At 37.3% G+C, this 25731-nt stretch overlaps 1 protein-coding gene across 6 annotated transcripts; it reads left to right on the top strand.

Annotated features, from left to right (window-relative positions):
- Positions 1-326: 326 nt before the first annotated feature.
- Positions 327-25174, top strand: ESD (esterase D). Of its 6 annotated transcripts, XM_027590412.2 has the most exons (12): positions 332-469; positions 3363-3502; positions 4162-4209; positions 5970-6071; positions 6571-6645; positions 7204-7292; positions 11577-11675; positions 13362-13486; positions 14536-14655; positions 16182-16280; positions 18667-18834; positions 24273-25174. In XM_027590412.2, exons 5-12 carry the CDS (start codon positions 6578-6580, stop codon positions 24351-24353), a joined length of 849 nt encoding a protein of 282 aa, XP_027446213.1. In that variant the 5' UTR covers positions 332-469; positions 3363-3502; positions 4162-4209; positions 5970-6071; positions 6571-6577; the 3' UTR covers positions 24354-25174. The 6 variants fall into 6 exon arrangements, with proteins under 6 accessions (XP_027446215.1, XP_027446214.1, XP_027446212.1 ...); XM_027590413.2 differs by lacking the exon at positions 3363-3502 and having other exon boundaries at positions 329-469; positions 6009-6071; XM_027590411.2 differs by lacking the exon at positions 3363-3502 and having other exon boundaries at positions 329-469.
- The last annotated feature ends 557 nt before the right edge of the window (positions 25175-25731 follow it).

The following is a 25731-nucleotide window of genomic DNA, read 5'->3' as shown; positions in this document are numbered from 1 at the left end:
GTTTTTAAAATAAGTTCAAAGACTACTTGGAAATCTTTTCCACCAGTTAAGTGGAAAAGTTAAAATCCTTTCCACCAGTTAAGTGGAAAAGTTAAAATCCTTTCCACCAGTCAAGGAAGAGTCTGGGTCCGCGGGGGTTGGCTGGTCCCTGACGAGGAAGCCCACAGCAGGAGCAGCAGAAGGAGGAAGCCCAGAGTATTGAGCCGAAAAGCGTTCGGTAAGGCAGGGTGGGACCGGGGGGCCCGAGCGACCGGGGCGGGGCGCAGGGGCGGGGCTGTGGCTGGGCGGGGCCGGGGAGAAGGGACTCAGGAGGTGGGACCCGAAAGTGGGCGGGCCTGAAAGTGGGAGGGCCTGGCAGCGGCAGGGTCGAGCCTGGGCGACCCCGAGCGTTGGTCCCCGGCGGCCATGATGAGGCCCCGCCTTCCCGCTTCTGCTGCTGCTTGTTTGGCCGCCGGCGCCAATCCCCGAGGTAAGACTGAGTCTGGGCAGAGCCCTGGATGTCCCCAGTTCCTCTGCGGCTCCGATTGCACGGCGGGACCTGGTCCGGGGCGGACGCTGAGGCCAGGGGCGAGTCCAGCAGGCTTGATCGCCGGAACGGCGGCCCCGATCCCGAACGCGACCCAGCAGACGCTGGAGGCCAAGGGCTGGGTCTCCGAGGCCAGGATCTTGGCTGCAGGCGCAGGCCTTGGCCCGAATCCCTTTCCTTCCCTGAGCTTCCAGATGAGTGTAACGCTGGGCGCTCGGGCCTGCGGTCTCCGTACCCGCTTCCGTTTATTTAGCTGTTTCCATTTTGCATAGATTCTCCCCGCCCTTTGATCCGATCGCCACCGCATGAAGTAGCTGCATACCCAGTTTAGTGAGAAACAGAGCCCAAAGCTGTAGTAGCCCTGGCAGGCGCGCGTTTCAGGGCCCTGGGTACGGGGGGAACCCGCACCTGCTAACGCATGTGCAAGCGCTTTGTTAGTCTGTCCGTGTTGTAAATGCTGTCCGAGTTCTGGAGGGGTCTGGAGGTCACTCCCTGATGGTGTTGCCGGGGAGCTGGCATTTGAGCGGACCTCGGGGGGCATTCAAGGTTGCTGGAATAATAATAACTAACATTTGTATGCATAGTCTGCGGTGTTAACAGTCAATAATAAATTAAGTCATTTAGTCTCGGGATCAGCCCTCAAATTGATCGTATTATATCTCCATTTTATAGATGGGGAAATGAGTCATAGAAAGATTACCTAGCTTGTCTAAAGTCATGTCGTAGTAGTATAGGGTGAAGCCAGAATTTGAAACTGGAGGGTCGGTCTCCAGAACCTACTCTGAAATTGTTACACCATGGCAGTGGGTAAAGCCAGCCATTAGAAACATCCAGGCTATACTTGGATTCTGCATAACTGAGTTTGAGTGACTTAAGATAATAGAAAGTTTGGCCAGAAAAATAATGTGGGACCATTGAAGACAATTTCGAGAGCCAAATTAAGGTGTTTGGAATTCATGGGTGCTATATTTTCCCCCCATGGTGGATTAAAAATTTCTGTATGGGCCAGCCATGTGAATTTTTATGAAGGAAAAGAGACTGTTATGGCCAGTACGCAGTTAAAATGTGACCAAAGTATATATGGAGTTTTATTCATCTTTATCTTTTTGTCAGTTCTTAATAGTTTGAATTTTATTAAGTTTTGATGGCACCAAACTTGAAAAAAGTTATAAATAGTTATATTATTTTTCATTTCAATGACTTAGTGATTTTTCAACCACAAGGTGAATGGGATTCCCTCTACACCTGTAGCAGCAGCATGGAGATGGCCAAGATTTCTCCTTTGCTGGTTATGTGGGCAAGCTAACCATGTTTTTTAAAATTGACAGTATACTTAGCACTACTGAATTATACACTTAAAAATAGGACAGTAAACTTAATGTTACATGTTTTTATCACAAATTTTTAAAAATCAAATAAAAAATAAATCAAAATGACTAACAATTGCATGTAGGCCATGTGAGGCGTGAATAGGTAATGTGTAGAGGTATCCATTAAACAGTAAGATTACGTGTGTTAAAGTCCTAGGCTTCCCTGAAGGATTGATTTTAGTGGAACATACAAGAAGGAAACAAAGTAGGAGCCTAAGTTGTTAATTTCTTTTGTATAATTAGAGTGGTGGCAGTGGGAATTCAAAGCAGGGGTAACTTTAATAAGACGTTTCACACACAGATTGGGCAAGAGAGGCACGGATGAAAAGAGAGGCAAGAAAAGGAAAGAAAAAAATGGTTTGAAGGTGGGAGATAGACACTTAATTTTAAATTTATTTTTTATTTTTATTTTTCAAGAGACAGAGTTGGGAGGGGAGAGAGAATCTTAAGCAGATTCCAGGCCCAGTGTGGAGCCCCACGTGGGGATCGATCTCATGACCCCGAGTTAATGATCTGAGCCAAAATCAAGAGTCTGGTGCTCAACCAGCTGAGCCACCCAGGTGCCCCAACACTTAATTTTAGATGTGCTGAGTTGGCATATCTCGGTAAAAGGGTGTAGTAAGACATTGAAATTCTGGCAGTAATGCATGAGAATGATTGGGTTTAGAGATGCAGATTTAGATTCTTCCACCTAGAAAATGTGGTTGAAACACAGGGAATGGGAGTTAGGGAAAGAGTGCATGCGAAGAGCAAAGGAAAGGGAGATGGGAGAAGGGGAAGGAGTAGAAGAACCCAGAGAGCGAGTTTTATCTGAAGAGAGGATTTAAACAGAGACATAATGGTGAGCAGTACCATAATCCGATGATGCCGGGGAGACCTGTGTAGGTTGTAAGAGCCGGTGGAGTGGGACCCCCTGAAAGTGAAGAAATGAATCCAAGTCCAAGGAGTCAGAAAGAATGAGAACAAAACACAGGAAGAGATAGAGACCTTCTGAGACTCATCAAAAGAAGAAAGGAATGGGTGAACCTATAAAGAACACAGCTTTCTGGAGGAGGGTGGCAGTTAGCCTGAGTAAAGAAGGTTAAGAAAACTAAGATTTGACAAGTCAGCCTTCTGGGGGAACAGATGCTTCGTGAATAAAGAGGATTTCTCTTTAATAGCTTTTGCCTGATTGGCTTGGCAGTGCACTTGAGAAAACCTTTCTTCTCTGAAAAATATTGATGTTCATTTCATTGACTTTCTAGAAAAATTGTGTAACACCCACTGGCACGGTAAAAATGTTGTTTGTTTTTGTTCAGGGTTTTTCTTGGGGGAGGGATCTGTTTTGCGTTTTGCTATTCTGCCCCACTCTTTCACTCCATTTCTCCTACAAAATACAATCCAAGAACCTAAATAATATACCCGGCAGATAAAATGACCCTGACAGGCCTATACCTACTGTGTAAGTTTCTCTTTATTTCTTACAGTGTCACAGCAGTCCCTGCACCATCATTCATAAGCCCAGTCATTTTTCTCAGCTCTTCATCCTTTCTAGCCTGTCAGCCCAGCAGTCCTGAAGTCCTTTCTCCTGCGCAACAAACTCCATCTACACCTCGTAGCCAAACAGGTCTGCTCTTTCTGTCTCTCTCTACTATTCTAGCCCCCCCATCTCTCTCTACTCTTCTCGTCCCCACTCCTGTTTTCTTTCCTCTCAGCGGTTGATTATATCTCATACTAACAAATTACACTCTAAAATTTTTTTTCTATTTAATTAAAAAGAAAAAAACACACAAAACTTTCTTCATAGGAATCTTAGTCCAGCAGAAGTTTTTGCCTGCCTTGTAGCAAAATAAGTATGAAGGAAGTTAGATTAAGGGCTGAGGTGATGGGGTGATGCTGTTCCCTCAGCTGCTTTTGCCATGCTGCCTTATCCAGAGTAGACAGTCATCTGCCTCAAGGGAAGAAAATGTCTCTGCTCAGAATGTGTTATGCCCTGCACATGTCTGTATAACCACTGTTGTGAAAAGTATGTCCTGAGGCGCCTGGGTGGCTCAGTCGGTTAAGTGGCTGCCTTCGGCTCAGGTCATGATCCCAAGGTCCTGGGATCGAGCCCCAGCTCGGGCTCCCTGCCCAGCGGGGAGTCGGCTTCTCCCTCGCCCTTTTTCTGCCGCTCCCCTTCCTTGTGCTGTCTCTCTCTCTGTCAAATAAATAAATAAAATCTTTAAAAAAAAAAAAAAGAAAAGTATGTCCTGTTTATAAACCACTTGGTCTTTTTATTTTTTTCAGGATCATCTATCCTTTGGTGCAGGCAAAAAGCAAGTAGCAATTGGTCAGGTAAATTTAAGTTTTATTTTTTATGTGTTACTTTGAAAGTTGGATGAAAAAGCTAATAACTTACTTTAAAATATGTTATTTTTCACATAGAAAAGTTTTAATGAAGAACGCAATCACCTAGTATATTATTTCATATATCATAGTGTAGTTCTTAGCTTCTGTCATATTTTTTTATTGAGTGTAACTTTTTTCTTGATTTTTAATCAAGGTAATTTCTAAAATGGGTGGTTAGAGGAAAAAACTTTAAAAGCTTTGATTTTATTTTTTTCAGCTCATTCTATCAGTTGAAAACAGCATTTTAACTTGGTTTTCTCTGACCAAAGGGGAAGTACTTGATTTTGAATTTTAGATAAAGCACATTAAAAAAACAGAAGAAATAAACTAGTTGTGCTTTACTAAAAAAAAAATAAATCATAAAGTATAGAACAAAAAAGATGAAGGACAAGCAGATTTTTAAAACTTTCACATAATTGGTAGTCAGAAGTTAATAAAATAAATTATTCATTAATTCAACAAATAATTATTAGTTATTTCTTATGCACTAGATATATGCTCAGTGTGCCATGGTTTAGGAAAGCAGACATAGCCCTTACTAAATTTAAGAAAATAGGACATCCTTATAGAATAATTCAGCAAAAAAATTCTATTACCTGGTCTCGTGTGTATGCTAAAATTATACGTCTGTCTGTGTTATTGTATTATTTAAGCTAGGATCATGAACAAGAATAGCTGAAGTTAATAATAATTAATAACATTTGTGAGCAGTTTAAGAATTGATCTCTTATAGATGAAATGCATGAACCTGTGAATAGAAGATAATTTCTCTGTAATTGTAAGCCCTAATCCTATAAATTTAGTCAATCTCAGAGCATCTAAAAAAAGAGAGTATATAAAGACCCTCCAAAGAAGCAGTAAAACATAGCAGCAAAAAGTAGGAGCACTGATGTCAGGCTTCCTGGTTCAAATCCCAGCTTTCCCATGCAAAGCTAAGTATTTGGATTTATTGAGGAAATTACTGAAAGGTAGGATTGAAACTAATCTTATTTAGAATTTTGCAAAGACAGGGCGCCTAGGTGACTCCGTTGGTTAAGCAACTGCCTTCAACTCAGGTCATGATCCCAGGGTCCTGGGCTCGAGCCCCACATCTGGCTTCTTGCTCAGCGGGGAGCCTGCTTCTCCCTCTCCCTCTACCTGCTACTCCACCAGCTTGTGCTCTCTCTCTTTCTCTGTCAAATAAATAAATAAAAATTCTTTTTAAAAAAAGAATTTTGCAAAGACATTTCCAAGATTAACTTTTTAAGATTATTGTTATGTATTTTTTTAGAGTAACCCTAAAACCACAACCGATCAGCATACTGTTACTGAGAATGTCAGTAGAAATTATGTGGAACTTATTCACTGAGAAGACCACTAGAGTGGTAATACCTGTTCCTTGTATCTGAGGATTGTTTATTTAGTGTGTATGGCTAACTGATTTATAATAAGGAGGGGAAGGGAATCCTTCCTGAGAGATACACATCATAAGCAATCTGGTTCCTCTTTGTTGAACACGCACTTCTGGTACGGATGGTTTACCGACTTTTTTTGTCTTATTAAAAATTAAGAACGTGTGCTATTTTAACATTTAAACTTAAAATTTTGTATTTATGAACATTTAAAAGATTTGTCTGAGAGAAAAAAATTACCAAACTTCAAAATCTGCCATCAGTAAGCTGCGCTTTTAATTCACTTATGTTTTACTTGTTGGTTCGTTTTAAAAGGGAGAATTGTTGACCAAAAGTTGTGCATCACTTTCTCAGAAAAAATCTCATAGGACGAGGAATTTGATCTGGGTGCGCGTATAGCAAAGTGGCGATCACGCTGTAAGTGCTCAATAAATGTTACCACTCATTGCTGTCATTATGGTGACATCATTTTCCTCCCATTTTAAAAAATCAGCCAAAATCAGTAAGACCAATTCTTTGATTCGTTTGTTACAGTTGACAGGTAAAATATTAAACAGTTTTTGATCTTCTAAGCTAAAATAGTTAATTAATAGCTTGTTTATATTCTCCCTCTTTTCTGAAAAGAATTTGGGGCAGTCCACAAAAAGAAAAAGAAAAAGCTTGTTAACCAACTGGATAAATTAGTATTGACCTACCAAAAGTACTAAAGTTTCCTGAAGTGCATAACAGCTCTAAGTGTGTACATGAAAGTGAGTCAGTTTCTTAATGTTATTTACCAGAAAAAATTAGCAAGTGAAAAAATATTCTCAGTGGAAAACAGTTGTGTATGTTGGCTAATTTATCTGAAAACAGTTTTGTTTCAAATTTTTCAGGAACTAGTGTTTTAGAAATTAATAAGATTAATCTTCACTAATAGGGGAAGAATGGCATTGAAGCAGATTTCCAGCAACAAGTGCTTTGGAGGATTGCAGAAAGTTTTTGAACATGACAGGTAACTACCAAGAAGATAAAATTTTAGGTATCTCTCATTCTGCTTCCATCTATTTGATTCCTTAAATAGACCCATGAAAGATCATTATTGCACAAATTACCATTTACATGGAAAAAATACCTGTGGTTTTTATCAAAATTACCTCATTTGTGATGTTAGTGATTATAATAAGATATTAGTGACAAAGAATAAATTAAAGATGTACATTTCATTGCCCATGAACAAACATATAATTTAATATCTTTAGAATTCATTTTTTATAAAAGCTGATTTGTTATTTCATACATCTCTTTAGAAACAAAAACAATTTTTCTCTTAGTAATATTAGTGCTATATTGAGGATATTACATTTATTCTTTTAATTTATTCCCACCCCAAATGACTCGTGTGCCGTGCACAGCGAAGACCCAGGTTGGTTAATAGATCAGTATGCTAAATTGGCCCCATTCTTTCTTTAAGGGCCAAGTTATATTCCTTAAATGTTGGTGGAATCATACTTTATGTTTCTGTCTTAACGAGTGAGAGGCATTGATTTTTTTGTCATGGTTAAAATTACAGTGTTGAACTGAACTGCAAAATGAAATTTGCTATCTACTTACCACCAAAGGCAGAAACTGGAAAATGCCCTGCACTATATTGGCTGTCTGGTAAGTGTTATTCATGTGAGTTTTAGAAAGGAATTTCTTTTTCTTTTTAACTGCCTTATCTTCTCTTTTATCTTGACTTATTGGTGTCCTTGCTGAGCCATTTATAAAAGACTTTAGGAACCTCTTATAGTCTACTCCTACTTTATCCTGAGAATAATTTCAGACCTACTAAGTTATATTGATTTCACTTCTTTTAAAATTAAACCAAGTAATTTAACAGAGAATGTAAAATTCTGGACTCAATAGCAAGAGCTTAGCAAAGTTACTTACTTAATTTGTACCTACCTAAGAATTTCTGAAGTTTGTAGAGATTTTACCACTCAAATAGAACAATATTAGGTAAAATGAGAACACCCATGATACACTAATTAGAAACTACAGACAAGTAACTTCTTTTGGAAGGGGGAGTACCAAATTACTTTATTTGAAGAATGCTACAAATGAAAGAAGTTAAGTAGATGTTTTGGTACAACTTACAGAAAAGGTAAAGGTAACCCCAACATGCATGCACTGCCTTGGTGACCAGGGAAGTCGTGTTTTAATCAGACTCCATCAATCTTCTCTGGCAACAATCTGGAAAAATCACAAAAGAACACTAAGGTTTCTTAATCAGTGGCAAATATTAAAGACTATAGAATGGATTATGAGAGAGTAAAGTTTTGCCACCAGTAGTTTGAAGCTGTCTGCTAATTCTTTCATAAAATGTTGGCATTTCATCTTTAGAAGCAACCATAAGGAGAGGCTCGATAGAAGCTAAATTATGTCATAGAGTGCTATTTTTGTTACTTTAAAATTGCTTATAGCTTGGATTTTAATAAATCCCCTCTTACATATGTCTTACCAAGGATAAGCCCCAAATACCAATCATTTAAAATGAGAATAAACATTTCATTTTAAAAGGTAAAAATTAAGTGCCTGCCTGATTGTTACTCAACAACCCATTTCTGTGATTGAAAAAAGCAAACTGATTTTGCTGGAAGAGCAGTGGGTATTGCCAAAAGCAGCAAGAACAAAATTGCATGCTTGTTTTAGAAACACAGTACTGTAGCTGAAGATGACCTTAGAAATCATGTAATCTATAGAACAGGTAACTGTTTCACAGGCCCCGAGAAGTTATATATTGACCGAGAAGTTATATATTGACCGAGATCATGTAACAGAGTGAACAAGTTTTCTGACTTATAGCCCAGGGCTGTATTTAGTCTTTCCCCTGTTCTTTTTGCATTGTGTTTCTAGTGACGGCTGCTGGAGTCCTGTCTCCTGGCTGTAAGTATAATAACCTAGATCAGAAGTACCAGGGTATTGTGTAAGAGGTGCTGTAGTAATAAGGCCCTAAATTTCTAACCAAAATTGGAATCTCTCAAGACCTATCATCTGAGCTTTATGAGTATAAAACATAGAATTTGGGTTTGTTTACATCACATGACAGGACAATTTCCTTAGTGAGATGCTGAAGAACAGATAGACTTTGGAACCTAAGGCTTGATTTTCTTTTAAAAAATTAAGATCGTCCGACTATACATTTGAGAAATAATGGCAAAAGAATTTCAGGATATTTATTTCCTGGTACGTTGAAAGAAAACAATGGCAGAGAGACGACATCAATTTTTAGATTTCTTAAATGACTAAATTAACTAAAATTAAAGCATCCAAACTGAAATGCTAAAAGATGGTCCTGATGGCGTGGTTTGCAACTTTCCCAAGTCAAGGTGACCATCAGAACAGCCTTTCATTAGCCATATACCCAGGAGCATTGAAAATATGTGTCCATATAAAAACTTGCACACAGATGTCCATATATTACATTATACATTATTTATAATAACAAAAAAGTGGAAACAAACCAAAGGTCTGTCAACTAATGAAATAAGGAAAATGTGGTATATCCACACAGTGGGATATCGCTCAACAACAAAAAGTAATGAAGTCCTCATAGATGCACCATACATCATGGATGAACCTTGAAACCATGCTAAATGAAAGAAGTCATTCACAAGAGACAACATATTGTTAAATTCCATTTATGTGAAGTGTCTAGAGTAAACAAACCCATAAAGACAGAAAGTGATTACCAGGGCTGAGGAGGCAGGGAGTAGAAAGTAGGAAGTGACTGCTAATGGGTGTGGGTTTTCTTTTTGGGGTGACAGAAATATTCTAAAATTAGATAGTGGTGGTGTTCCATAGTTGTAAATATACCAACAGTCATGGAGCTGTACACTTTACATGGGTGAATTGTATGGGCTTGAATTCTACCTCAATAAAGCTGTTAACCAAAAAACCCCAAAGCTCTTCATAAAAGTAAGCATAGTTGATCAAGTGGATGTTAATTAGTAACCATCTTTATATTCTTGAGAGTAATTCTGCTAGTAGAATTATCTTCATTTCTATGAGTCTACAATTCATTTCCTAATACCTTAATCAAGGAAATTGTGTTCTAACTAGAAAAAAACAAATTTTTCTCTGGTCGCTAAACATTTACATTTCCCAAGTATAAGACACTCTGCACTGTGTCCGAGACACAATTCAAGGCTTTTTACATTATTGCATTTAATCCTCCCAGCCACACTGAGATCATCATAAGCAATATTATCCCCATTTTTCAAATGAAAGAACTGAGACTCAAAATATTCAAGTTACTTGCCTGATTTTGGTTAGCCAGTAAGTGGCTGAGTGACATCTTTATAACCAGATCCTGTCTGAAATCCTCAAAACCCATTCTTGTTACCCTTATTACCTTGCCTCCGAACACATTTGCATTAAGGTCATCAAGACCGCTGACTTTTTATCAGTATTTGGGGTAGTTCTTCATCATGATACGGCTCCTGTATCTCTGGAAGATTTATTGGGAAGGAACAGAGTGGACAAACAAGGACCTTCTTCCCCTGCTATGACTAGTGAAAGTATGTATGTCCTAACAGTTTAAACATGAACTCCCGGGGCGCCTGGGTGGCTCAGTCATTAAGCGCCTGTTCGGCTCAGGTCATGATCCCAGGGTCCTGGGATCGAGCCCCGCATCGGGCTCCCTGCTCCACGGGAAGCCTGCTTCTCCCTCTCCCTCTCCCCCTGCTTGTGTTCCCTCTCTCGCTGTGTCTCTCTCTGTCAAATAAATAAATAAAATCTTAATAAATAAATAAATAAATAAACATGAACTCCCGAAACACTTTATCCAATAATACTGGTAACTTTGTATCTTGTAATTATTTATTAATTTAATCCTCATTAGCAACCATTTCATAAGCCCCTGTGCTGGCTGCTAGGGGATAAATAGAAACTATAGAAGTGTTCCATAGTTAATTCATACCGTATCACACATACTAGTAAGCTTTGATGTCACTAATTATCAGATGTGGTGGGATATTTGGCATTGGCCACTGGAAAAGGGGTGTTGGGTTAGGTGGTACTTAGCTCATCCATCTGTTGCCAGTTTATTCTTGGCCCTTCTCCTGTAATAAGAGGATTCAGTCATCTCTTCTGTCACACGACCGAAAAGCCTATAGCTAGGAAAAGCAGCAGAAATAGCTGGAAAAACTAGAGCTAAAGTTTAAGGAGCTATATGGTAACCATTTCTCTCTTCTTAAAACACCGAGGAATACAAAGATGATCAGGCTAAATTCTGTTTATAAAAAAAAAATTTAAGTTATTTATAGTATTATGCTGACTTATTGTGAATATTTATGTTTTGATGCAGGAACAGTAACATGTTTAATTAGCATGTTTGACAGCACCCCACTGGGGTTGATACAACGTTGCTTTCTACACCATATTGCTGTTCTACAGTTTGAAAAATTCTGAATTCCCAAATACATCTGGTCCTAAGGATTTCAGTGTTTGAAACTTTAGTGAGTGACTTTGAAAGGACAGCTGTGGGAGCATTTAACCTAAGACAGTTCTTAGATTAATACTACTGTAAATTTTATGAGAAAGGGAACTTTATTGTCTTCTTTAGAATCATTTCTAAAAAAAAAAAGTGTTTTAATAATACCAAGTGAGTTGTTTTCCTATATTATAAAAGGGTTACATCATGGGGCGCCTGGGTGGCTCAGTCAGTTTAAGCATCTGCCTCCGGCTCAGGTCATGATCCCAGGGCCCTGGGATCAAGCCCAGCATCGGGCTCCCTGCTCAGCGGGAAGCCTGCTTCTCCCTCTCCCTCTGCCCCTCTCCTGCTCATGCACTCTCTCTCTCTCTCTCAAATAAATAAATAAAATCTTAAAAAAAAAAAAAAAGGGTTACATCTTATAAACCATCCACAGTGTAGCATGAGATAACACCATTTCTGATCTTCAGGTTTGACTTGCACGGAACAAAATTTTATATCAAAAGCTGGTTATCATCAAGCTGCCTCCGAACATGGCCTTGTCGTCATTGCTCCAGATACAAGCCCTCGTAAGTATTCTCAGTCCAGAGATCCTTGTTAAAATCTTTCAGACTAAGTTATAAGTGGTATAATGTACTATTATTTTATTTTTTGTTTATTTTATATTTTGACTATTATCTCTATTAATCTTTCAGATGATATCAATACTCTAAAATACCATGCTATATATTTTCCTCACTGTGAATCTTACTCATGGCAGCACTCTTATGAGAAGGGACCGTTTTGCTAGTCCCATTTTGTATATTAAGACACTTCAAAACATGGGGCACCTGGGTGGCTCAGTCCTTAAGCAGCTCAGGTCATGATCCCAGAGTCCTGGGATCGAGCCCCGCATCGGGCTCTCTGCTCAGCGGGAAGCCTGCTTCTCCCTCTCCCACTCCCCCTGCTTGTGTTCCCTCTCTCGCTGTGTCTCTCTCTGTCAAATAAATAAATAAAATCTTAAAAAAAAAAAAAGACACTTCAAAACAGAGACTGAGCAACTTGATTGATATATTGGCACTAATGCCAAAATGCATAAAAATATTTCTATTCCATAGGTAGACTGTCCTGTCACATGAAAATTATGTCGTTTCTCATCTGCTCATCAGTCATGCATCAGTCATGCATTTAATACACATCAGTGTATTGGTTTTAGTATAAATAACTAGAATGCTTACATTAGAGAAATGAAACTATCAAATATTTGAGAACTCAATCCATCAGAGAGTTAAAACTTAACTTTGTGACCCTAGAAAGTGTCAGGAAATGGAATTTATTAAATGCAGCTAAAATTATCTGGAAGATAAATGGCTGGCCTTAGGAAGTAGTACATTTCCTTTCACAGGACATATAATACACCAAAGCAAGACATACCTCACTAGAAATGTAATAAAAAATTTAATTCTGAGTAGTATCAAAAATATTAAATGCCTAGGAATAAACTTTTAAAATATGAAGATTTATTTTTTAAAAGAAATGTAAAATTTGCTAATAATCATAAACAAAGACTTTAATAAATGGAAAAAGCCATGTTCCTGGATGAGTGTACTGAATATCATGAAGAGGTCATTTTCGTGAAATTACTCTATGTATTAATGTAATTCTCTTGTCTCAGTGATTGGCTTTTTAACCACCTGCAAGCATATAAAATAAGACCTAATAAATTTTAAAAGATTATAAGAAAATCCTATTGGGGGGTGAATAAATAGGGGAAATATAATGGAATGATTCCAAAGTACAGACGGAGACATTTTCAGTGCAAGATAGTAAATCTGAGCACAAGCATTTGTCTCCTTTTCCTTCTAAGAGAAAAAAGTGTTGGTAATAGGGGAGGGTCCTCAGGGAAGGAATCTCAACACATTTTGGAAGAGTAGAGAGAGGATATAAGTCCTCTGACAGGTAAACACTGAAGAAGCATATAATCGGAATACATAGGAGGGCACTTCATCCACAGAGAAAGCCATTGTGCCTCCCCTTAGCAGTGACTTCTCCAGCCTGGAAGGGCATTCCCTCTCTCACCTCATTGGCTAGAACTAGTCACGTGGCCCCATTCAGGGCTAAGAGGACCAGGGAGTATCCGTTGGAAAAGGTAGAGAACTGCAATATTTGGCGAACCGCCCAAATGCAAGTGAACTTCCAGATTCATTTAAAAGAGTGTTACTAAACATGGGTCATTACCATGGAGTAGATGAGGCCACGGGATGTTTCTCTGATAGGTGGCTGCAATATTAAAGGAGAAGATGAGAGCTGGGACTTTGGCACTGGTGCTGGGTTTTATGTGGATGCCACTGAAGATCCTTGGAAAACTAACTACAGAATGTACTCTTACGTAACTGAGGAGGTAATTTCATTTATGTTGTATTTATTAATTGATGATTACGAATTGTTTGGGTCACAAAGTCCTTCAGTCCTGAGAATTTTAAACCAGGGTATGGTATTGTTGAATCTATTTGGTACATATTTATTGATTATCTTAGTGAACATTCCAGAGTTTACTTATGCGGTAGTCTTATTTACTACAATTTAAATTAATATTAAGTACAGTTTTAAAGAGGATAATAAATACATTGATACCTGCGTACACTACCCAGATTATACAAAGAAAACAATATATGAAAAAACTCTGGCAGCTGGTTTATTCAGACATATTTTATAATGATTAACCAAGGCTTACTTAGAAAGGATAAGTAAGGGTAAATCGTTGCTTCTGTTAATAATATTTATGTGCAGTTCATGCATTTTTCTAAATTTTATATGACTTTAATTGTTAATGTGTATATCATAAAAATCCAGAAACAATAATATAAAATTTTAATCACCCATTATTCCATCCTCCAAATAATAACTGTTTTGGTATATTCCAGACTTTTTTTTGTATGACCAGTTTTCATACAGTTGTAAAATTTTTTATCTTCTTTTTTTTAGTTGTATAAAATATTTTCTAATACTCTATTTGTAACATAATAGTAATTGCATAACATTCTGTCAAATGTCATAATTTAGTTTTTTCTAACGTAGGTTATTTACATATTTACGTGTATTTCTTACCACAGTAAATTTTATTGCATTGGTTGTCTTTATGTATAATTTTTTTTCCCTAAGGACTTTTCCCTTAGAATAGATGCCAAGAAGTGAAATTACAGGATCAAAAGTTAAGACATTTTAAAGGCTTTTCTGCATCGTCTTCTTTAATTTGCTTTCTGAGGATTACTTTTCTCCAGTGATACATTAATAATCCTTGTCTACCTGAGATTTTTTTTCATCTTTATTAGTTCATAGTACTCTAAGACTGATTTGGAAGTGTTAATTGTGTAATTATTTTATATGACTTTGAAGAAGTCTAAACTTGTTTCTTTCATGTCTTCTTTCACACTATTAAATGCTCTTTAGCTTCCCCAACTCATAAATGCCAATTTTCCGGTGGACCCCCAAAGGATGTCTATTTTTGGCCACTCCATGGGAGGCCATGGAGCTCTGATTTGTGCTTTGAAGAATCCTGGAAAGTACAAAGTAAGATTACCGAAGCTTTCAGTGACAAGTATTTCTCTTGGATAATGTCAGTTAGGAACTTTCAAAGAGTGAAACTAGGATATTGTTATTTTATAGTACTGGGACTAAACTTCTCTAGTGTTGGGAGTTTCAGGGGACTCTAGGGGAAGAGTATTAAATTTGACCACACGGTTATATGCTCCAGAATCAGAAATACAGGAATTCTATCACAGTTGGTCTACTAGAAGTATGGTAAAGCAATTTTTATTGCTTCTATTCAAACTATAGTTTTATAGGCATTTTTTTTTCCCCTAAAGCTTATTCTTATTACTGTGGCAGTGTATATCACTTACTTATATTTTTTCCCAGGATTACATTTGTTAAGTTGACTTTAATTTCCTGAGGTAGAAAATATTCATGATTTGTAAAAGTTTAAGTATTCTCTCTTCTCATTGCCTCTGATGGAAATTGGATTGCAGCTTAACTGAAAAATAACACTGTCAGTCTTTCTATTCATTTATTTGAAATAGTATAGCTTCACTTTTTTGTTGTTTAAATAAGCCAAGTTGGAATAACCGCCATATGTAAAATGTCTTGGGTAGAGCAGCATGCCATCATGTTGAAAAAGGAAATGGTGAAGCAGTGATAATCTCAGAATTGCTTCTGTCTTTAACATCACAGGGCTGTCAGATACCTCAAGATTTGTTTAATCCATGTCCTTCCCTTAGGAAGGACTTCTTAGCTATTTCAGGTGTGCCCCTGAGAAATGACAATATTTCTGAGAGCAGTTTCTTATTGTGGCACCAGATATTTTTCTTTTAGCAGACTTTATTATAAAGTTGAACTAATTCATGGCTTGACAGTAGGTTTTTAAAATAAGGTCTTATTTTCCATTTTTTATACATAAGACAGTTTATTACATTTAAGGGAGAAAGTCAAATTCAGTTGTTTTTTTGTCCTTTAAAAAAGGTAATAGACATTAATAAACATACACTTTTAGAAGTGCTCTGAAACTGAACGATTCCATCTCTGCCACTTATCCAGTGAAAAACAACACTGCATAGAATACAAATATTTAATGCATTGCTCAGTGCTTTCCTGGCCCTCTTTAAGAGAACTAATGTGTCTCAGATTTAATAACAGGTTCACAAAGATGAGTGTAAACTGTTCTATATTACTACTCATTAGTTGTAAGTGGAAAAAATGAGTGGAAACTGAATATAAACTTGCATGTGTTATTTAATGAAATAAATTATTTATTGAAATTATTATTTAATGAAAATACAATGTATTGCTTTACAGTATGTTGGCACCTATGGTTAATTAGCTCTCATAATAGAATGTACAAAAGATGTATCATGGAGAGGCCTACAATCTCAGTGCTTCATATAACCAATGGAAAATTGTTCACAAGTGTTTTCATGGCAAGTCAGAGTTCATAAGCAAGTTGCAAATAAATTTCTGAGTTTTTAAGCAAGTTGCAAATGTTTGTTCATGTTTGATTTAGCAAAATATAACTTGTTTTTAAATTTCCTTTGTTTCTGAAGTCTGTGTCGGCATTTGCTCCCATTTGCAACCCAGTGCTCTGTCCTTGGGGCAAAAAAGCCTTTAGTGGATATTTGGGAACAGATCAAAGTAAATGGAAGGTAGGTACTGGGATGGCTGTCTTCATACTCATTCTTAAGTTTTCAGATTTGTGAAAAAGCTACACACCACAGACATTATATTCCTAACTCACTAAAAGATCCAGAGCTAACATAATGAACAAAAGAATATATGTAGAACAAGATCAACAACAAAAAAGCCCTATTTTCTAATTGTAGTGAATTGTGGTGGATGTTCTGAAACTACATTCTTTATTCTAATGATTAATTTTTGTGTTTATTTCTAAATTAACATTACCAATAAATACCACACTTTATTAATGACTTTAGATTTGCCTCTTATTAACCAGGTGCTCAATTGTACAACAGGAAGCATGAGTCCTGGCCTTTTAATTATTTCCTTTATTTGTTTCAAAATCCAGCATTTCTCAGATTTGGATTTTAAATTCCAGACTCAAGTTTTTAAAAATAGATATTGTGTAATGTGCATTTATGCGAACATTCCCAGTAGCAAGATTGCTTTTTCAAGCATGGGAGCAAATGCTTCAAAATGAAAATTTAAAAACGGCTCTTTCTCCCGAGACCCATTTGACTTTTGTGCAGAAATAAGCTATTTGCAAACGTCGCCAAGAGTTTGAATATTTGGCAAATACATCCATCATCATGTTAACAAGTAGAAAATACCTGAGTGGGGGAAGAAAAAATTTTTTTGTCTTACTGTTGTGTGTTCAGGGGGGGTCATTCACACATGGATCCTAATTTTATTTAAGATTGGTCATTGAGGGCGCCTGGGTGGCTCAGATGGTTAAGCGTCTGCCTTCAGCTCAGGTCATGATCCCAGGGTCCTGGGATCGAGTCCCGCATCGGGCTCCCTGCTCCTTGGGAGCCTGCTTCTCCCTCCGCTCTCTCTCTCTCCTCTTCTCTCTCATGAATAAATAAATAAATAAAAATCTTAAAAAAAAAAAAGATTGGTCATTGAAATTCTAACAAATTGGAGGGTTAATCTTTTAGGCACTAGATTAGAATTCTGTTTTGTTTAGGCTCAGATTTTTATTATATTGGAAGAATGCAGAAAGTGATTACTATTAGGTACTTTGAGAGCTGATGGTGCATGTACTTGGGTGTTTGGAGTCCTTGCCACTGTGCAGAGCCTGTGTGGAGTTTGAGATCTTAGGTCACAAAGGTGATGATGACCTTTCACATCCACACGGGTCTTAGGTTCTGATGGGAGAGTTGGGTAAAAGACCAACTGGTGGGGTGCTTGGGTTGCCCAGTCAGTTTAGTGTCCGACTTGTGATTTCAGCTCAGGTCATGATCTCATGGGTGGTGAGATCAAGCCCCAAGTCAGGCTCCCCACTCAGTGGGGAGTTCTGCTTGGGATTCTTCCTGTCCCTCTGCTCTCTCTCTCTCTCTCTCAAATAATAAATAAATCTTAAAAAAAGAAAGAAAAAGACCAACTGGTTGGAAGAAAGGAGGGGAGAGGTAGAGGCACAGGTAACATATAAAGGAATCTAATTATATAATTTTTCTCTAAGTGGCAGTAGATTTTACTATCTTAATTATGTTGCGTTTAGGCTATTTAATTTAGTATTGGAATGAGGCCGTGCAGAATTATGAAGTCACAGAGCTTAGAACTAGTTGGACTTTATAGATCCCCTTCCAGTCTCTCCTTATGAGATTAAAGAAAGCAAGTCTTAAAAGCAGGCTACTTTAGAAGGGGAACTCTTTGGGTTTTTGTTTGTCTTGATTGGTACATAGAAGTTGTCGCTAGTGAATATATATGAATCCAGAATACTTAAAGGTGGATGGTAAAATACGAACTTGTAACTAGTGGCAGCTCCTCAGATAACAAATTTGAGGGATTGTTTATATGAGTCAGATTATTTAAATTAAATCTTCCTGAAAGCTTATGGGGATAGCAGACATTTGGTGGTGTTCAACAGACCGCAGAAGAGAAGACTGAATGTATTTAAGTCTGGAATTAGAGCCAAAAAGAAGAGGCAACAAAATAGACTATTTGAACTAGAAAATATCTGGAAATAGAAAAAGATAAGGAAGGTAGGAGAAATAGTCAATTTGTGGAGGGATTTACAAAGAAAAAAAATTACGATTTTGGAGTTGGGAGGTGATTAAGAACCTCAAAGGTTTAGAAGAAAAAAGTCTATCCTATGAAGAATGCTGAGGTACAGAATTCTTGCCACTGGCCCAGGACTGCTTCGAAGTAGAGAAGAGGCTAGAAGTGGGACATAGACTTCTGAAGATCTTATAAATAAAAGCCAGGCAAGACAATGATAAAGCATTTTTCTGGTTTAATCATCCTTAGAGCTTAAATAATGTTAAATTTATATTTGGTTCTACTGCATTCTGTTTTGAAGAACATATTTCTGGGCACTTTCCAATTTATTTTTCAATATTTTTCTTTTTCTAGGCTTATGATGCTACCCATCTTGTGAAGTCCTACCCAGGTTCTCAGCTGGACATACTAATTGATCAAGGGAAAGATGACCAGTTCCTTTCAGATGGACAGTTACTACCTGATAACTTCATAGCTGCCTGTACAGAAAAGAAAGTCCCTGTTGTTTTTAGATTACAAGAGGCAAGTACTAGGAAACCTCAGCTTGTTCTAAGTAACTATAAGGCAAAATTCCAGGGGCGCCTGGTTGGCTCAGTTGGTTAAGCATCTGACTCTGCGGGGGATCAAGCCCCATGTCTAGCTCATGCTCAGCTCTGGGGTCTGCTTGAGATTCTCCCTCTCCTTTACCCCTCCCCCTGCTCGCTCACTCTCTCTTTCTCTCTAAATAAATAAATAAAATCTTTTTTTTTTTAAGCAAGATTCCATAATACTTTATATTTCAGAATTTGAAAAGCTACCTCTAGTAAGGTATTTTTTTAATTATAACAAGACAAAGTGAAAGCCTTCTTATTAAGTTAGTGATGCTTATGATCTAATTCCATAGAAAGAGGAAACCTGTACACACTAATTCCTATTTCTTCCTCCCTGTCTCCAACCTTTGGCAAGTATCATTCCACTTTCGCTGTAAATCTGACTACTCCTTAAGTATCTCATGTAAGTGGAATCACATAGTTGTTTTCATAATTTCCTTTTCAGATTGTTCATTGTTAGCGTATAAAAATGCAGCTGATTTTGGGGTGTTGCTTTTTGTATCTTACTATGGAATCTTTAGGGTTTTCTGCATTTAAGATGATATCATCAAACTGTACGCCTTCTACGTCTTTTTCTTGCCTCATTGCTCTAGCTAGGATTTCTAGTACTAGGTTGAACAGAAGTGGCAAAAGTGGGCACCTTGTCTTGTTCCTGATCTTAGAGAAAAGCTTTCAGTATTTCCCCACTAAGTATGATGTTGGCTGTAGGTTTGCATATATGGCTCCTGTCTGTTTTACAGGCTCAGAAGAGTACTTTGTATCTAAGATCACACAACTAGTTTACAGTAGAACCAGAACTGGAAGCGAGGCCATTTGAATGGAAACACACGTCCTCTCATCAGTCTCACCATCCCCAAGCAAGGTGAAGCCGCGCTCCCGAGGAGCGAAGGGATGGAATTAGCTGACGCAAGGAGAATTGATGCGTAACCTGTGATCTAACTTCTGCAACAGATCTTAACAGTCTCCCTGGTTTTTTAATTCCCCTAATATTTTGATCATGTAAATAATATATATTATATAATAATATATTTACATACATATTTACATGTATATGTAGATAGATCGATCAATCATGTGGGAAAACATGTCAAAAACCAATATATTAGATATACCTTGTTTTCTCTGAGTGTCTGTCTTTAAGTAATAGTATTTTCTTAGATTAATTTAAACACTTATCAGAATTACATGTTTTCAGTCAATAACCAACTTTGAGAAACCCAAATACCAATTTGATTATAAAGTAGTGTGTTTAACTACATTAACTCTAGCTCTAAGGGACATAATAAACCATGTTTCTTTCCGAATGATTTCTTGGCACTAGCAGTGTTGGATGCCTCTTCTTCCCCCCCCCCCCCGAGGCAGTGCCAGGAAATTCTGTTGTTACTACCAACACCAAAGTTTCAGCCTGCCAGCAAAGACTGAAAAATCTCTGGAGTTTGTTATAAAAATAGCACAGAAGTAAAACACTGATGAAATTCTTGGAGGGAAAAAAATAAATCAACTTATTTATTTCTGAAATGCTTATATCCTAAGCAACTAAAAAACACAGTTGGGTGTATTTAATGAGGAGTCGAGACAAAATATTCAGTTCTTTAAAAAAAGTGGGAAAGTATTGAAATTACCAGCCGCAATCTTTGCTCAGACACAATTTTTCATTCACTTTCCTTCCGGCAAGGGCAGGTTACCAGCAAACTACAGGGTCTGAAGATGATGTTTAGACTTGTTATAATTGAATGAGCAACTGAGTAGACATGACTGGGCATGGCTCCGGAGAGGATGCCTTCACGTTTTCAGGCCAACTTCCACTTACTTCAGGATACCTCAGGTCTGAGAATCGTATCTGCCTTATCATTGACATATAAGTACGAGAGAACTGTATTTCTTTATGAAATGGGAGCAGTGAAGCATTAAGTAGGCTGAAAAAAAATAGGGGCTATATGTAAGTTTGTGAACTAAGGAGGAAGATTGAGAATTACTACAATCATGTACACGATTTACCCAACTTTATTTATTTACCTCTTTTTGGTGTTAAATGCTCACACTCTATTTTTATTCTCTACTGTCCGAAAATAATGAGAGGTAAGTGTGGTGCATGGGGATATTTGTTTGTTGCCTCATAGAATTTTTCTTTTTTTGTTTAGACTTCAGCGAATCTAAATTGAAAAAGCACTAGATAGCAGAATTTTGATAGTATACAAAGATCAGATCTTACTCTGAAGCCTCATATGTCTTATTTCCAGTTATTGAAGTTACATTGTGAGGAAAAGATATCAGTGACCTGACAGAAACTTCCAGAAACAATATTGAAGCAAGGCTATCTGACCTCTTCAAGTCTCAGGCCCTTTTTGAAGACTCAGAGGCTGTTTTGGCCTCTGCACTGCGTGTTAGAGAATAGTAAAAACATGGCACAGAATTCCAGAAGGGCAGGGATGTCATGTGCCCCTGTATGCTCATGCTCAGCACCATTACCCAGCATGTAGGATCTCAGGAAGTGCTTACTAAATAAACAAGTGAGCACCTTTCAGCAGTCTTCTTTGTATTCTGAAGAAACTGAAGAACCCAGGGATTCATACCAGCTTTTCTAATTGGGTCTGGAAAATGTGTGGGAAAACACTGCCTGTTAGAATAAATGTTCATCATAGCTGCTGGCACACTACTTTTTTGAGAGCTGAGGGAAGAATGAAAGAATGTGTTCATTTATTTTTATAATCTGAGAGAGTTTGTTAACTGATGATTTTTCCATTTCAAGTGGGAGGTAGAAGACAAAACTAAGGCTCCTTCAAGTGTCACTGCATATATGGAATTGCACGAGCTGCTTAACATATCAAACCAACTCAAAGAAGTTAATGAAAGGACCCACCCCTATTTAATAATATCAATAAATACAACAGGAAGACCAGTCAAGAATGACACAATTAGCTCAAATTATATAAGCATCTTTTATCTAAACGGAACGCCAGTAGTTCCAATGTGTTCTCCTGCCTTTAAGTTGACATTTTTTTTCTTTTTTTATAATTTTATTGTTATGTTAATCCCCATACATTACATCATTAGTCTGTGATGTGTTCCATGATTCATTGTGTATAGCACCCAGTGCTCCGTGCAGTACGTGCCCTCTTTAATACCCATCACCAGGCTAACCCATCCCCCCACCCCTCCCCTCTAGAACCCTCAGTTTGTTTCTCAGTCCATCGTCTCTCATGGTTTGTCTCCCCCTCTGATTTCCTCCCTTCATTCTTATTTTTCCCCTCCTGCTATCTTCTTCTTCTTCTTCTTCTTCTTCTTCTTCTTCTTCTTCTTCTTCTTCTTCTTTTTTTTTTTTAATCTTTCCTGGGGCGCCTGGGTGGCTCAGTTGGTTGGGTGTCCAACTCTTGATTTCGGCTCAGGTCATGATCTCAGGGTTGAAAGATCAAGCCCCGCAATGGGCACTGTGCTCATGGAGAGTCTGCTTGAGATTCTCTCTCTCCCTCTGCCCCTCCCCCTGCTTGTGTACGCGCGCGCTCTCTAAAAAAAAAAAATCTTTCTCGCAGTGTCGTGATAGGCCATTTTCTATTTTCTCATGAAGGTGGGTGTTCTGTTAAATATCACTGTGGAAGTTACAGACAACTGGCTTTGTATTTTAGATAAAATATACTGTCATCTTGTGGTACACTCCTGAGAGCTCAAAATTGTAACTTTGTTTTACCCTGGGACTTCTCTAATAAAATAAAAATAATAATAAATAATAACAAGAATAGTCATAGCTACGCCATGTGTTCCTGACACTGTGCAAGGCATTAAACCCCTGTGAAGCTGCATAAGGTTAGAGCCCTCAGTCACATGAGGGCATGTGCTGCACAGGTGCCGGGGCACCCACATCCTTGCATCTGGACCTGTCTTCAGACATCTGTCCATCTGTAAAAACTGGCAGGTGCTGCTTGGTCCTACATTTCCTAGGGTTTGTGGGTTGAAATCATGGGTCTGAAGATCCTGTTTAACCTTGGAACGATTGAGGAATTACAGGAGTGGAAAATGCTTTTCTTTATGTTTCTCTCTCTCTCTAAGAAATTTCTTCAGCTCTAAATTGAACTAATTAACTAGGGCTGGTCTAATCATTGAGAAATGTGAAACCAAGTGATTCCGGAGCTCAGCCTTAATTTTGACAACATTCTTGTCAGATTCATTTCTGTGATTCAGCCACAGGAAACAAAAGATCATGCTTTTAAGTTACTTGGATGACTTTAACCTGGAACTCTTTACTTATTAACTTCCGTTCCCAAGATATGTAACATTGCATATCTCTGAAAGTAAAAGATTAAGAACATTTACTGATTTCATCAAAACCTTAGGGATTTGCTTTGTTCCTTGGAACCCAGGTGATATTTTTATTAGGGCTTTTTTTGCTTCTTAAGTGCTTAGGAAAATTCCCATTTTCTCTCATCACAGACCATTGAATAAGCTAAAAACTTAAAAATCTTTCTTAGACTTTTACCTCCTTTCAGTTTATTTCACCTTCTGTTCTCATTGTGTTTTGGAACGGAGGCCACCCCCAAATTACCTGTTTAACCCCCCTTAGGTTCTTCCCACCTTAATTTTTTTTCTTTTTCCTTTGAAAGCCTCGTCTTATCTTGTACTCAGAGGATGCCCCGAGGAAGCATCTTCTCTCCATTTATCTAGATGTGGTTTTAATTAACCAGGTAGCATGAGATCTGTTTATTACATTTTCTCTCTGTTTCAGAATAGTTTTCAAAATAGTTGACTGGCTTTTTCCCCAGTGTGGTTTATTGCTAAGGGATGTCAGGGTTTAATGAATTATTCCTTTTTCCTCAAATAAAAATGTGATATGCTTTTATTGCATAGGAGGTGAAATTCCTAACTAGACTTAGGATAGCTGTGTTTGACTTCCCAAACAATGTTTAACCATTTGGGTGGTTTTTTGCTCTTTCTCTGTATTGCCTTTGTGTGCTTATTTTGTATTTTAACATTTTCTGTGTTACCAATGTTAGTGTGTTTCTTCTGTGAGTTGAAACTTCTTGCCTATGTTTCTGACTTCTTTAAATTCTGATTATTTTATTCCTTGTTGATATGACCACCTGTTTACCCTGTACATTTGATTAATGTGTTATTTCCTCTCTTTGTATATTAATGGTAGCATCTAGAAACGAGGCTATGCAGAATGTTTCTTTTTCTATTTTTGCTGTTCTCTTAATGTTCAGTGAAAATATTGAAGTACAAGTATAATAAGCTTGATTTTGATTATAAGCCTTTCTCATGTTCTAATAATTTCAGGATTTACAAGAAAATTAAGTGACATGAGAGATATATTTAATGTCCTTAATATTGATGTTTCTGACTGGTAAATATCCTACATTTCTCGCTTTTGTCTTCTAGGGTTATGATCATAGCTACTACTTCATCGCAACCTTTATTACTGATCACATCAGACATCATGCAAAATACCTGAATGCATGAAAACCTTCAGATAAGAGGATTTGTTCAAGATTATATAAAATTTGTTCAAGATTATAAAAAGGGAAAAATGATTTCAAGACATTGGATTTCATAGTGCTAAAAATGCATCATTCCATAGTTGAATCACTTTATGAATAAATACGTAAAACCTGCTTACGATTTAAAAAGTTATTTTACCAATGTTCATATGGGAACTATTTAATACTTTACAGCTTTTGCAAGGTCATTTGGAAATCATTGTTGTATTAACCTCAGGCCACAGAATATATGAATATGATCCCATTTAAATCCTAGAATGCTAACTCAGGAACGGGTCTTAGAGGTAATTTAGCCTAAACCCCTCACTTTGTCAGGCTTGAAGTCTGTGAAAGCTGGACTGTCTTCGTTACGTTCACTGTTACATCTCTAGTGTCTGGCAACTGCTTGGCTTCTAATAGGCATTTAATAACTGATTTGTTGTTAAATAAGGAAGTAGGCTCAGAAAGGTTAAAGAAGTTCCCCATCTTCAGCTAAGATTAGAAGCCAGATTTCCTAAACCCAATCCAGTGATACTTCTTATCTATTAAGCCAAACAGATTTGTGGACCTTGATTTCTGGAATCTCCCAAGAGACAAGAATTAAATAATCAGATTCAATCTGGAAATAGCTATATAAGGAAAGTTGTTTCATATGTTACTGTAATCACAGTATTTTCCTTCAGTTACATGCAGAAATTTAGCTTGGTGAGCTCGCCAAGAGAAGTAATCCGTCTCTTTGTAAATACCAAGTTGTGTTCCTTTAAGAACTTAATGAATAAATGAATAAACTTCTGAAGCATGATAGATGAAGTCTGGTTATTTAAAAAAGATTTTTCTATTAGAGAAGCATGAAGATTATACTTTTTTTAAATTTTAATTTCAGTGTAGTTAACATAATGTATTATTTTCAGGCGTGCAATATAGCGATTCAGCATTTCCATCTGTTACTAAGTGCTCATCAAGATAAGTGTACTCATGATTCCCCTCACCTAGTTCACAAAGATTATACATTTTAAACATTCAAGAAGACTGCATATTGTACAGCAATTAAAGAAGCCATCAGGTTCTTAAAGTTACAAAATTAGTACTATTTAAATGTGAATTAGATTGTATTAAAATTTTTAAAATCAGTCCTATTGAAATATCAGTAGTCAAGATCGAGCCCTGTAGTGAGCTACACACAAAATGGTTCCAGTCTTAACGGTTTTGTGTCCTCTAATAAGGAATATTGTTTAATTTGTGAATTTTGTGCATGTTGGTAACTCCTTTGTAAAGAAAAGCAGTTGTGTACTAAGATCACCATATTGCAGATTTAATTAGAGAAGCAGAACTAGCAGGAGATAATACATATTAAGAGGTTT

Source organism: Zalophus californianus, chromosome 3 (assembly GCF_009762305.2).
Source record: "Zalophus californianus isolate mZalCal1 chromosome 3, mZalCal1.pri.v2, whole genome shotgun sequence".
NCBI classification, from domain to species: Eukaryota; Metazoa; Chordata; class Mammalia; order Carnivora; family Otariidae; genus Zalophus; species Zalophus californianus.
This window is presented reverse-complemented; position numbering and strand designations above follow the sequence as displayed.

Coding starts and splice junctions, on each gene's coding strand:
- ESD (XM_027590409.2), top strand. CDS start 6,578: ATGGCATTGAAGCAGATTTCCAGCAACAAGTGCTTTGGAGGATTGCAG. Junction 6,646..7,203: donor AAAGTTTTTGAACATGACAG/GTAACTACCAAG, acceptor TTAAAATTACAG/TGTTGAACTGAACTGCAAAA. Junction 13,487..14,535: donor ACTCTTACGTAACTGAGGAG/GTAATTTCATTT, acceptor AATGCTCTTTAG/CTTCCCCAACTCATAAATGC.